The 13131-nt window shown below is 38.5% G+C and overlaps 1 protein-coding gene across 8 annotated transcripts in view; it reads right to left on the bottom strand.

Annotated features, from left to right (window-relative positions):
* Window positions 1-324: 324 nt before the first annotated feature.
* The window catches only part of Rcbtb1 (RCC1 and BTB domain containing protein 1), a 47646-nt gene continuing 34839 nt past the window's right edge, over window positions 325-13131 (bottom strand). For all 8 annotated transcript variants that reach the window (XM_003477487.5, XM_063232801.1, XM_005007076.4 and 5 more), the window contains 5 exons: window positions 12931-13121; window positions 10777-10903; window positions 8761-8912; window positions 8198-8328; window positions 325-2409 (listed from right to left, as the gene is read on the bottom strand). In XM_003477487.5, coding sequence (XP_003477535.1) covers window positions 2269-2409; window positions 8198-8328; window positions 8761-8912; window positions 10777-10903; window positions 12931-13121 — 742 coding nt within the window. In that variant the 3' untranslated portion in view covers window positions 325-2268. The remainder of the gene's footprint in view (window positions 2410-8197; window positions 8329-8760; window positions 8913-10776; window positions 10904-12930; window positions 13122-13131) is intronic.

Below are 13131 nucleotides of genomic sequence, written 5' to 3' on the forward strand. Positions count from 1 at the left end.
TTGAATTTGCAGCATTTGTCTTCCCCGAGCAACTTTTTTTTTTTTTTTGAGGCAAGGTCTTTGTAGTTCAGGAGGCTGACGCTGAACTCACAGCGATCCTCCTGCCTCAGCCTCCTGAGTGCTGGGATTACAGGTGTGCATCACACCCTCAGCCCTGACAATTCACAAAGCAATTTCAAGGCCAACCTGAACTGTGTAGCAAAACCCTGTCTCAAAAAGACAAAACAAAACACATATAGTTAATTTATGCCGCACCATGTCACAATTTCCTTTTTAAGGCTGTTTATTACTAACTTCTAAAGGGAAAAAACAACTCTACATGCCTCCCTTAAAGGATTACTTTATTAATATCATTTGAAATATTACATAAATACAGCCTATATACAAGAGTATCAAACATTGTTCCAGTAAGAAGCTTAAGAGTACATTCAAGGTTATTTTAAGAATGTGAGTGCTTTGGTTTCCATTACATCACATGAAAAAAATTAAAGGACAGTTTTAATTTGCTATGAGTAACAACAAAACCAAGTAAAAAAATAAGACAGTGTTGTCTTTAAAAAGTACTTTTTGAAGGACTTGTTCTCTTCATTACCATACATACACAAATTACTCAGTAATCTGAGAAGTGGTTCTTCACCTATATTAGGAACTCGATATTTTTTTCCAATGAATAAACTCTGGAGATGGATCTACTACTTTAATTTGTGCTTTTGAAGGTTTTTTTCAAGTAAGCAATAGTAAACAGTTTTCATACCATATACCTACAAAACACTGGGACAAACACTATTATAATCGAATTGATGCTCATTCACCACGTAACCATTTTTACAGAGCTAATTCTAACCTAACAGTTCCACGGAGCTTCAGTCATTGTGTGATATGATCAAGGAAGGGCGTACAGGGCTGGGACTTTAGGTTTGCTGCTGTTTGGCTTATCCACAGTTCCTATCTTTGGGTCCTCACTCCCTACTCACCTGTAAAAACACAGTGGCTACAGAGTACTTCTTTTCTCCTGTTAATGTGGCTGTGGAAACATTCAGGCCGTCAGTCCAGAGGGGGCCTTCTCAGCAGCAGGTGGAATACATTACGGGAACTTACACAAACGGGAATGACTTCACGAACCAGAGAGGGGGACCAAGTTTTGTTCTTGAAACAAGCTCAGTGAACACATGATAAAACTCAGAGGTAACCATTCAAATTCCAAGGTCTTATTTCATAATCAGACCCTCACACCCCCCCAGAAAAAGAAACTTAAATGAGGTCTTTTTGGGGAAACCATGATTTCCCATCTCAACATCAAATTTTATCAGATTCTACCTAACACAAAAAAGAAACCACAAGTGGAAGTTTGTAAGTAAGTTTGTGATGGAATTTGGTCTGCATAAAACAGATAAAGCAAATTTCATTAGGTTGTAAAAGAAAGTTCTTTTTAGGGACCATTTCTCAAGTCAACATAGCAGGCCTGGTTTATCATTCATAACAGAAAGGCAAAGGAATCCTATATATGTCATTGTTTTTCTCTTACAAAGGGAAAAGGTGGAGTTAACTTAAATTTTAGTTCTAAAATTCAACTCATAAAATGGATAAATGCTGGAGATTCTAATATATAAAACATTGGCCTGTATCCAAAGTTTCCTTCATTGTCAATCTTTAATAGACAGTTATAAATTATTATTCTTGATGACTTTAATCTTGAGGAATCTTAGCATAGAATGACTACTTTTTAATAGGCTTAACTCAAGGGGGATATTATTCTGATACATCTCAAAGTTAAGAAGTCATCATTAGCAAAGCACAGGAACAAAAGTCTCCAACTGGTCTACCTTCTCCCTCACAGCAGGGTACTAGCCGGCACCGGATGGAGGGAGCCTGAGCATGGGTACCTCCATGGCAGGCCTGCACAGACCTCACAACTGACAAACACAATCCTGGCACTGAAGGGCTCTGACACATAACCCAGGAGAGCTGTACAACTTCCTAGTTCTGAATTCCGCAGTCCTCTAACTCAAAACAACAGCAGCTACACTTGCATACTTTTCTTAGTGTTCAGGTCAAGTGTTAAGACAGGTTACGTTTAATGTTTCTGAAAAAAGGTTGTTTAAAATAGGCTCAGAAAAAGCCATACATCCTTCACGAATTCCTACAAAAACTGTCTGAGATGTGACAGAAACCACCAGATAGGCTTTACCTGCGGAATCACGCTGCCTGTCCAGCACAGCCGGACACATCCCCGCAGTGCCCAGAGCACACACTCGCACCCCAGCAGCTTCAGTTCTTAAAGGCTCCACATTTACTGGCTTTCGCAATGAACTCCTTCAGCAGAGGGCCATCCATCTGCCAGAATGCTGCAGTCTGTGTGACTTCTGTCAAATGATTGATGCAAAATTTAAAGCAGAATTCTTCTAAATCCTGGACACACAACAAAAATAAAAACAAGAAGAGGGCTTTTAAAATTAATTTGGAATTCTCTGTTACCTCACCCCAACTCTTTTACCTTTCCCCAAAACACTGCTGAGAGGCCAGATGCCTTAAATTAGGCAAGCAGTGACCAGAACAACATGTACTACTTGTAACACAGTAAAAACAATGGTTGGTTCCCCAAATTCAAATGTGACTCCTGGGGAGGGGATTCTTCCTTGGTTATACAGTCCAGTTATACTCAACACACTGCTGCACAATGCTAAATAACACTTTAATCCATACAACGGCTTTGTTACATTTTAGAAATCAGAAAAAAGTAAGGTGTGGATTAAAGAAGAGACTTTTAAAAAAAAAACAAGATGAATATTTGTGGTCAGGAGATAATTACAGACTAGGAAAAAAATCTTTACAACTTCAAAGTCACTTTTGCACTGTCCTAATGGGTGTGCATGGGGGGGGGGGTACAGCAGATCAAACCCAGAGGTTCACACACATTCGGCAAGTGCTCTAACTCCTGCTTTCTGAAAGAATACATACATCACACTAGTTTCCCAGCTACGCAACCTCAGAAAACTGTATTTTCACCGATTAGATTTTTTTCCATCAGGCATGGAAAACCAACTGCCAACATTCAGAAAGAAAAAAATATATACAAATGATAAACCAGAACAATTTAAAAATCATTTTTCTACTTACATTTATACATCTATCCTAATAGATGTATTACTTCAAATGTTGAACACGTTTATTTAGGAGGAACGTTGAATGTATACAATACAAAGATGGGGTACATAAAATCAAATTACACTACAAGGTCTTAACACATGTGGCTTAATTTTTATAACCTTCCCAGCTGGTTAAAAGTGAGTATTTAAAATGTAGGTCTTGACCTCGTATTGCCACCGGCCTGGAGGTGGGCATTCAGGCAGAGCGCGCCCCACACAAACACACCTTTCCTGCTCTCTCACCACTCAGTATTTCCTTACGCAAAGGCTCCCCGTCCCTGGCTGAAAGATGCCCAGGACCATAAACTCAGCAAAGTTACTAGGGAGGGAGCTATTAAGAGATAATGTGATGGGCCAACTGCTGCAAGAGTTTTATATTTTGGGTAATTCAAAGTACATTTAAAATGTCAACATAATGTGTGAATTCATGTTTCTTACTCAAGAGGTTGCTAGTGTGCTAAAAGTAGAAATTAATGTTATATGTATTATAAAAAACTAAAATGTAAACCTATGTAAAACATTCCCACTCATGCTTATTTAAGAAAAAGCAGGCTTCTATGTAATACATAGCTCTTAGGACTAATTGTCCCTTTTGGGGGGGGGGGCAGGGATTGAACTCATGACCTCGCGCTTGCCAGGCAGGCGCTTAAGCCACTGAGCTAAATCCTCAGCCCAATTTCCCACAAGGACATAAAAATCACATTTAATCATTTCTAGTAATCAAAACTATTAAACAATTAACATATAATTTTAGAAGTAGCCATATATAAGCACAGAAAACTCTTCAAACTATGTATCAAACAGTAATCTTCAAATATTATACTTTAATTACATGACTTCAAATTTACAGGAAAAAATACACTAAATTCTGGAATCATAATACTTTATCACTTCTGTGTCTACTAATCTGGAATTCCAGATATTTTAGTGTATAAGAAAAAGTTTTTATTCATCTGATTATATAGAAATTACTGTAAGCAAAATCTTTATGAACTCTATATAGTATAGGTACACAAATGGTGCTTCTAATTATAATTCACTCAATACATTCATACAAATATTTCCATCAAACGTCTTTCCCTTCCCTTCCAATTAATCTGAACTGGTGATAATGTATATCTTAGGATTCAACAACTGTTTATCAGTTTCAAACACTACAGAATACTTACAATAATCTAAATCTGGCTTACTTAACTAATTGAACTTTTACTACTGCAAATCTATGTAAAAGAAACCACTGAATACATTCAGACAGAGACTGAGTTTGCAGTTCATTTTCTCAAATGGACAGTGGCAGAGTCAAGCAATCTCACTTACCAGTAGTTGCCCTGAGTAGTTGCCTTTGATGGGTCAACTAGGCAAACAGCCTTGTACTAAGGCCACTTGTTAACACAAGCACACATATTAGCTATTCCCCTCATTCTGCAAATGATCAAGTTCTTCAATTAGACTACAAAATGCCAACTTCTACCCAAATAAGACCAGGTGTAAAAAGACTGCTAGGCTTTAACTATAAAACAATTACTAAAAGAAATTGTCATATCAGTGAATTAAAAAAGGTTCACAACAGAATGAAAGTAGATGAAGTATCATTTAATCAGAAAATGAAAAAAAGTTCATAATAAAAATCTTTGTAAGGTCCATGGAATAAAGTCTTATTACTAGAAAGAATATGATATTCTATGGTGAAATTTTTATCAAGTGGTTCTCAAGCAAATCATCAGACTTATAATGTGCAAGAAAGATTACAATAAAAGTTGCCATTCTGACATAGTTTAGTTGGACATGGTGACATAAGCTTGTAATCCCGGTAGTCGGGAGGCTGAGGCAGGAGGACTGCTGCAAGCTCAAGGCAGGCCTGAACTACACAGCAAGACCCTGTCTCAAAAACACCAAGAAGTAATCTATGCATTTCCAAAACTTTAAAGAGTTAAAGTGTTCCACTCATTATACATACATCTCTAGAAAGTCCACAGATTTTTAGTAACAAAACACAGAGGAGTGATGGACTTAAATAACCTTTTTAAAAATGTCAGTGCAACCTTAGGAGTCTTTACCTAGTCCTCAAATTCCAAAGCAAAAATTCAACTGAACCCTTACACTTCTTGGAGGACCACCCCCCTAGAGACAGGATACTTTGTATCACACTTGCGATACATCCCAGATGACAAGAGAGTCATGTTCATTTTATAATACTTCAAGTGTAAGTATTTGAGGTCAGTGTAGGTTTTGATGTTTTCAGAATGAAAGAAAACATAAAGGTGCTTTCTCTAAACAAAGATTTCACGGCCTGTTCATCAGGGAAAATGTTCAATGTGGCTCTGTGAAAGAGGGAAAAGCAGGGGGATCACTGTAAGCGCCAGGCCAGGCTGGGTGACAAAAGTGAGTTCTAGGCCAGCCTGCCGCTGCACGCGACGAGACCCTGTCTCAAAACAAACAATTCCTAAACTCTCACTTATCGCTTCTAAAAAAAGCAAATCATTAGGATATAAGTTTTTCAGCAAGTAAGATTTTTGTGTAAAGTTCTCTAAACAAACAAACATATAGGAAACAAAATTTTACTGAAAAGGATCAGTATAAATAGAGGCATTTCAAAAGTTTTATACTATGCTGCTGATATATCCTGAGATGAAGTTTTATTCCCATTTTCTCTCTGGTTGTCAATATTTACTCAGGTCTTTACCGGAGGACTATTTAAGTACTCCTCCAAGTCTCTCTTTATGAAACAAAGAAGGTTTAATAATGTATTCATAATGCAAGAGCCCCTACAAATCTTTTAACTACTGAGCCTATAATTTTCTGTGAACATTTGCTTCAAATTATGTCCAAAAGGGACATGGAGGTACCACAGTGACTTTACAGAAAAGAGAAGCAGTAGTCTCCATCATCCTAGTGTCTGACTCTTACATGATGCAAAGTCATTTACTATTCACACACTGAACTGCTGAAATTTTAACTTTTACAATTAATTTGCAGTGTGACTTACTATAATGTAGCTTCCAATCAAATAATGCATATAAGTGGGTTTGATTTTTATACTTCAGTACTATTTACTCACTGTATTCTACAGAAGTGAAATATAAAAGCACATTAACCCTTCATATAGATCATACGAGAACCTAAAAATGACACCATGAGAAGCAGCAATGCTTTCGCTTTCATGTTTCTGTTACCTGTTTTTTCTACATTGTATAATACTGAATGTGAAGTACTTGTGGATTTTAGGTTTTAAATATTCTTTTTAAAAATACCCTTTTTAGTAGTATAGATATATTCATTCAATTCAACATATATATGGGGCTTCTTTTGTGGCTTTATTTTTGCAGTACTGGATGTTGAACCCAAGGGCTTCCTACACGGCAGTCAAATGCCACTGATCTGCATTCCAGCCCAATTCAACATGTGTTCTGGCCACAATATGACAAGCTCCAGGAATCACATGCAGTATTTTTGCAGTCTCTCTAAAATAACATTTTTTTTTATTTAACAGAAAAGTAACAAATTTTTAATGTGTTATTATTTAATATAAGAAAAATAAACACCAGCAAAGGAACAATCAGCTGTTATAGACAAAACTGGCATAAGGCTTTTTCTGTAAATTCTAAAATTCACTTTCTGGAGTAAATTTTAGCTGAAGGTAAGGAAGAAATTTGCAGCAAATAGGGTTAAGATATTTGCCGCCCCCCGAGTTGTTCTGAGTGGTGTGATTCAGCGAGGTCCGAGTTAGGGTACGGAATCAGTGAACACAGAGGGCTATAGAAAAGCACAGGGACGGTTCTGGAATCAATACCAAAGGAGAGAAAAGCAGTGACCCAATTTAAATGGCATCCTTGAGTGAAAATTAAATCTAAAAAGACTACATTTCAAAAGTGTTACAGGAAGGTAAGAAAGAAACTAAACCTCTGTTTCCTGTTAGACACAATTTACTGTGATCATCTTCCATCCGTTGTCAGGCTGCAGAATCAGCTCAATTTGACCTTATCAAATATTTATAATCATGAAGTTTTAAAAAATATTTATAATCATAATATAACCTCAAACAAAAATAGAACAATTTCAAAAATACAAAACATAATGGTCAACTGAGTCCTTAAGTCCTTAAGTGTGACAGACAGCAAGGCTTCCTCTATTACACCTCAAAGACCACAGAGCAGCACTTTGATAAATTCCCTGATAAATCTGCTCCCTTTGTCAAATGACAAAATACTTACAGTAGTGCTATTGTGTCATTTAACATGCACACCTTAGCTAGATACCTTAATCTTCTTTATATTTTATTCTCCATGAATTTGTAAAGCCAACCATAACAGTAAATAAATCATCTTTACTCCAACCTTTAGGTGTTACTGTCTTGGTTGAGTTGAACAAACATTCAAATGCCCACTACATTCCAACACTACAGATGGAGGATGAACACGGTCCAGTTCCTGCTCAGAAGGAGCTTACAATCTGATGACTTGCTTCTTAAGTTCAAGAAAATACACCTCCAGAACTTTCAAAACTTATTCACTTATCCAAATCTTATTCAATCCCAGTAATTCATCAACTACAGATCTGAGAATCCAGCGCAAAGAGAGAAACAAAAAAAGGAGTCCACAGGAAGCTTTTAACTAGTGCAGGAGTAACTGTGAGGTATAATCAGACAGTGATAAAATTCCAGAGTGCACACAATATAAATCACATAGCCTCCTGCGCTTCTGACAGGACAGAGGTGGGAGGCAGCACAGCAGATCTTGACAGACACAGCGAGACAGACAGTGAGAAAGACCAGAAACTAAAGAAGCCTCTGGCTGCGGTTAGGGTCCAGCCGGCAGGCAGCTGTGCTGTCAGGCAGTTAGGTCCTTATCTTAGTGAAAAATGGAAGGAGAGGAACAATCAACTTTGGAAAAGTGAATGGAGGACACAAGAAAGGCCAGATTTCACTTTTTAAGGGTTAGCCGATCCACTGAGCCCCTAAACAGAGAGCTGCTCATCAGGTTCCTGTGTTACGCGCGAGAGGGAGAGCAGAGTGAGGTGTGGGCGGGTTAGCTGCGCTGCTGCTGTTAGGTTACCTCTGCGTCATATCTGACTGCAGCAGAGAATAGTGAAAATGCATTCTCCACAGTAATTCCGCACTTGATAATGTGCTGGCAAAGTTTTTTCAGTCTGTTTTCACAGTAAGATGTCGCCAAATCCAAAAGACCTGAAAGTAAGACGTGTGCAGTTTTAATGAGGTGACAGTGACTTCCCACAGCTCACAAGCACACATACTTCATCTGGGTGACCAGGGCGCTACACAGGGGGAGCAGAAGTTTCTCAGCAAATAATGTCTGAATTTCAATAAATACACTTTTTTCTCCCTACCTACAAAAATATACTTTTATACAATTTCTTCCGTAATAAAAAGGGGTAAAAATATAATTCCCACCTTCATTTTGTTTCTAAAATGCTAAACCCACTAGTAATTTATACTTTAATATTAAAAAATTAAAATAAGTCTACAGTCATAAACTTTGTCCATAATTATTAACCATGATAAATACATAATACTGTACTATTTTTAAAGACACTGACTTTTAAAAACCCCACGAAAGCCAACGTCTCTGAAAGTGTTAACGTTTCCCGGCTGCAGTACCTATGGCGTCTTCGGGCGGCAGATCCACTGAGTCTGTGTAGAGGTACTGGAGAAAGGCACGGTACACGGGGTAAGAAAACTGATCTATTTCTATCACCTCTTTCATGTCCTCATTCCAGTAGGACTGGAACATGGATCGAAAATGCTCACACCTAAAACAGAGGCAATCATTACCTAATCAAAGTGACAAAATCAGGTGAACAGCTAACAGAGGTACCCTGAAGTACTGTATTTGGGCTTTCACAGAAACATCCCCTCTGCAAGGGCTTTGAAGTGCACCTTCCACGTACCCTGTCACTTCTGGTATCTCCTAATAAATATTAAGAATTCCACATACAACCCAGACTACAATTTCATTTCACAGTCCCCATTCTGATCAAGGAGGAGAGCAGGAGAAAGAGAGAAGGGACAGGAGGTGAGAGGAGACAAGGGGAAGGGAGCAGGGTGACAGCGGAGAAGGGAGGGTGAGAGGGGGGGAGAGAAGGGAGGGGAGAGGTGGAGAGGGGCGGGCAGGGAGGAGGAGCTCTGCTGGAGGTGGTCCAGGAAGAAGAGGAGGGGAAGGGACACAGAGTTGCATTTTGAATAACAAAATTAGGGCTGGGGACATGGTTCAGCAACGGGGTATTTTCCTAGCACACACAAGATCCTGGACCCTTGGTTCAACCCCTAGGACCAAAAAACAAAAACAACAGCAACCACAAAACAATGAAATGGAAAAAATCAAAAGTGAATGTTAAAAATTTTGCCTATATATTGTCACTGAAATTATTCACTTGTTTTATGTAATCAATCTATTTTTAAAACTGTGTCAACCAGAGTGTGTTAAACTAAATACTATTCCGCCATCTGACAAGGTATTTCCCTCCTTCTAACTCCTCTCTGGAGCAGCGTCGCTCTCACCTGTTTCTATGCTTGGCCTGCTCCCTTTCCTCTGCACCAGGCCTGTCACAAACTTCTTTATAAAACACATTTCCTAGGACAATCTTTACTTCAAGAAAGCCCAAGTGGGGTCTTCATACTGTATTTACATAAACAAACCCACTAACTTAAGGAAAAGATTCTAAATATCAGATTTCCTTAAAATATTACATACTAGCTGGGCATGGTGATGCACACCCATAATCCCAGCACTGGGGATCACTGTGAGTTCCAGGCCAGCCAGTGCTCCATAGTGAGCTCAAGGCCAACCTGAATTACACAGAAAAAACTTTAAAATGTAACAAACTTTTACAAATAGCATGTAGTTTTAAAATCATCTTTCCAAATCCATTTAAAATAAGTACAAAGAAAGACATTTTCAAAATCCATTCAAATATTAAAAGAATGGCTCCAGTTATATAATTATTCCATCCGAGAAATTAAGAAAAAATACTTTTCTAAGCAAAGAACATTGGTCATAATGTCAGGAAACACACCAGCTGAGCACAGGGTCACAGAGAAACACTTCCAGTTCATCTTCTCAGCAAACACTGCTGCAGTTCAGACATTTACTATTTTAGGTAATGAATGACAGATGGCTTTCTGGTTGCCTTAAAAAGCATTATTTGCGGGGCTGGGGATTTAGCTCAGCGGCATAAGCACCTGCCTTGCAAGCAGGCGGTCGTGACTTCGATCCCTACTACCGATAAAAAGTTTAAAAAAAGAGCAAAAAAGCATTATTTGCAAAATAGGCTTTAACTAAATTTTCAAGAAAGTTTAAATATCCAGCTTTAGAACTAATTTAATGTACCTCGTTCTCACAACAGCAACTTCAGTGAGGAACAGTCCTAACAGTTATTCCCTCCCATGTATTTCTACAAGAAACTCCTGCCACTTACTGTATGTATCTAAAGAACTTTCCTTTAGTTGAGAATGAGAGGAGTACGCTGGCTAGAGGCCCAGCATTCCCAACTACGGGCTTTCTGCTTGAAATGAATGAATTTTTAATAGTAAAAATTCACTGACAACCTTTTGTCAGTGCTGGAGCTAAAACCCAGGGCTTGTACAAGGTACGTAAGTGATCTATAACAAAAATACCTGATTTTCAAAACAGCTTTATGGACATGAACATATTTCCCATCAATTCGAAACTTCAGATCAGCAGTTTCTGGACTATCAAATTCTTTCTTCAGCGACTCTGCAACTGTTAAAAAGTCTTCATGTTCTGAGGGAAGCAGACACAATATTAGTACAGAATGCTCAGGGGACGAGCAGAACATGAAAGAGTTCCAAAAGACTGGTAGCAGCATGATGAATAATTCCACTTAAGGTATCTTCAAGAGTTCATGTCTTATTTGACAAATCAATTCACAAAGTATCTTCCATCTTCAAAACAACAACAGCAAACAACAAAAGCAAAACAAACCATTACACATAAAACAAGTATTGAGAAAAGCCAAATACAGTCTTAAATGCTTAGACATGAGAAATGAGTGTTTAAAAAAAGAGAGGTAATCCACAAGGAAACAGCCACTCAAAACTTGAGTATTCTCTTCTAGGTCTAGAGGTCAAAACATTAATTTTTCTCAATTGAAACACTAAGAACACCTGGGCTGTGTTTTGAGTTAGTTTCCAGGAGACCTTCCTTCAATCAAGGAGGCCCAAGAAACAGCCCTAACACAAAGCAGAATACTAAGTGGTCAGCTTCCTCAGCAGGGCCACTTCTCCCTATGCACTGAAAGCTAAGCACCCATCTAATTCTAAAAACCAATATACAACCAATAGCTCTTTCACACTATCTAGAAAGACAGCAAATTTACTTAGTATATAAAATAGCATAAACAGTAAAAAAGTGATCGCCTAACCTGGAATATGTAAGTAGATTCTAACATCTGTGCAAATCATGGAACACTTCCTTTACATGTTCTTTGCATGAAAAGAGTGTAATAGAATTATCACTTGCCAAAGCCCTGTGACCTCAACCTACAACCCTCCTTAAACCCCACAACACAGTTCTTCTGCCCCTGGAGGAATGCTGGAAAAATCCACATGAATCAACCTTTCCCTGTGCTAGCGCCTGACCTACGGCAGGACAAAAGGAAATGACTAGGACAGGCAGAGTCCAGAGGTCAAAATGTGTCTCCCACCCATCCAAAGTACAAGTGTTAGTGCCTCTTCCTCTGTACCTAGTCACAGGGTTGAAATGAACCTTTCCTCCTCTTGGTTCCTGGAAACGAGTATAATACCTCCTTTCAGACAAGAAATATTCCTCAGTGGCGTGAATTCACCATTTGACCTTCTCCTAACACTCAGCTGAGATCATAACTGAAAGGGAAAATCACTTCTGGCTTTTAGTGGCTGGAAAAGGGAAGAAGCCATCTAGGAAATAAAGCCAATGACCATATTTTGTTTTCCAAATTTAACAATAAAAATGTCAGGACATTGTTCTGAAGAGAATATCTGTGCCATGTTAAGTTGAGCCCTTTTATATATGGGTTCATGGGTCCAGGTTAAGCGGGATACAGAAACCTCAGGATGTGTTGTACAGATGTACTGTCGATATGCATCCTATACATACAGTATACACAATTATGGCCAAAAGGTCCCAATCAGTAAACTCTATTTTTTCTAATCATGTTTACTGATAGACATAGTATTATAGCTGAAGCTGGTAAGATGAATTTAAAGGAAGTGCTCAGTTTGATTCACTTTAAGTTTAGCAGCAACTTAACTCTTCCTAACATACTCTTTATGTAACTTGATGATGGGTGGGGTGTGTGTGTATGTCACTATATGGGGTTTTTAGAGTGATGAAACCATTCTAAAACCTGATATAAATGATGAATGCATAACTTTATGAATATACTAAATGCCATTACATTATACACTTTAAAGTTATTAATTTTGGGCTGGGGATTTAGCTCAGCGGCATAAGTGCCTGCTTTGCAAGCAGGCAGTCGTGAGTTCAATCCCCGGTACCGGTAAAAACAAAAAAGACAAAAAAAAAATTATTAATTTTATCATATATAAATTTGATCTCAATTAAAATGAAAGCACTGGGGGTAGAAAAATATCCATGGAATATTTCATGACATGAAAATATGATTATTATTGGGGAAAATATTAAAGTCAGCAGAGACTAAAACATTTTGGTACCTAAAAGAGCCCACAACTGGCAAATATGCTGGACTTGGTATCTGATCAGTAGATGGCACCACTCTTTCTGGGTACATGGAGCCAAAGTCTTCTTACCTACAGATAAAAGGCGCCATGAGACAGCCGGCGTGGCAAAGCAGGCAAACACGTCGTCGGTGCAGGAGAAGTGGGTGAGGTGCGGGAGGGTCACCGACTGGCCCCGGCACTGGCCCCACATGTACACGTGGCCCCCCTGGGTCTTGGCAGCGGATATGTGGGTGGAGTGACAGGCTGCGATTTCTACCACCCTGAAAAGAT

The sequence above is a fragment of the Cavia porcellus genome, unplaced genomic scaffold (genome assembly GCF_034190915.1).
Source record: "Cavia porcellus strain 051 isolate PalLab524CR breed Dunkin Hartley unplaced genomic scaffold, mCavPor4.1 scaffold_21, whole genome shotgun sequence".
NCBI classification, from domain to species: domain Eukaryota; kingdom Metazoa; phylum Chordata; class Mammalia; order Rodentia; family Caviidae; genus Cavia; species Cavia porcellus.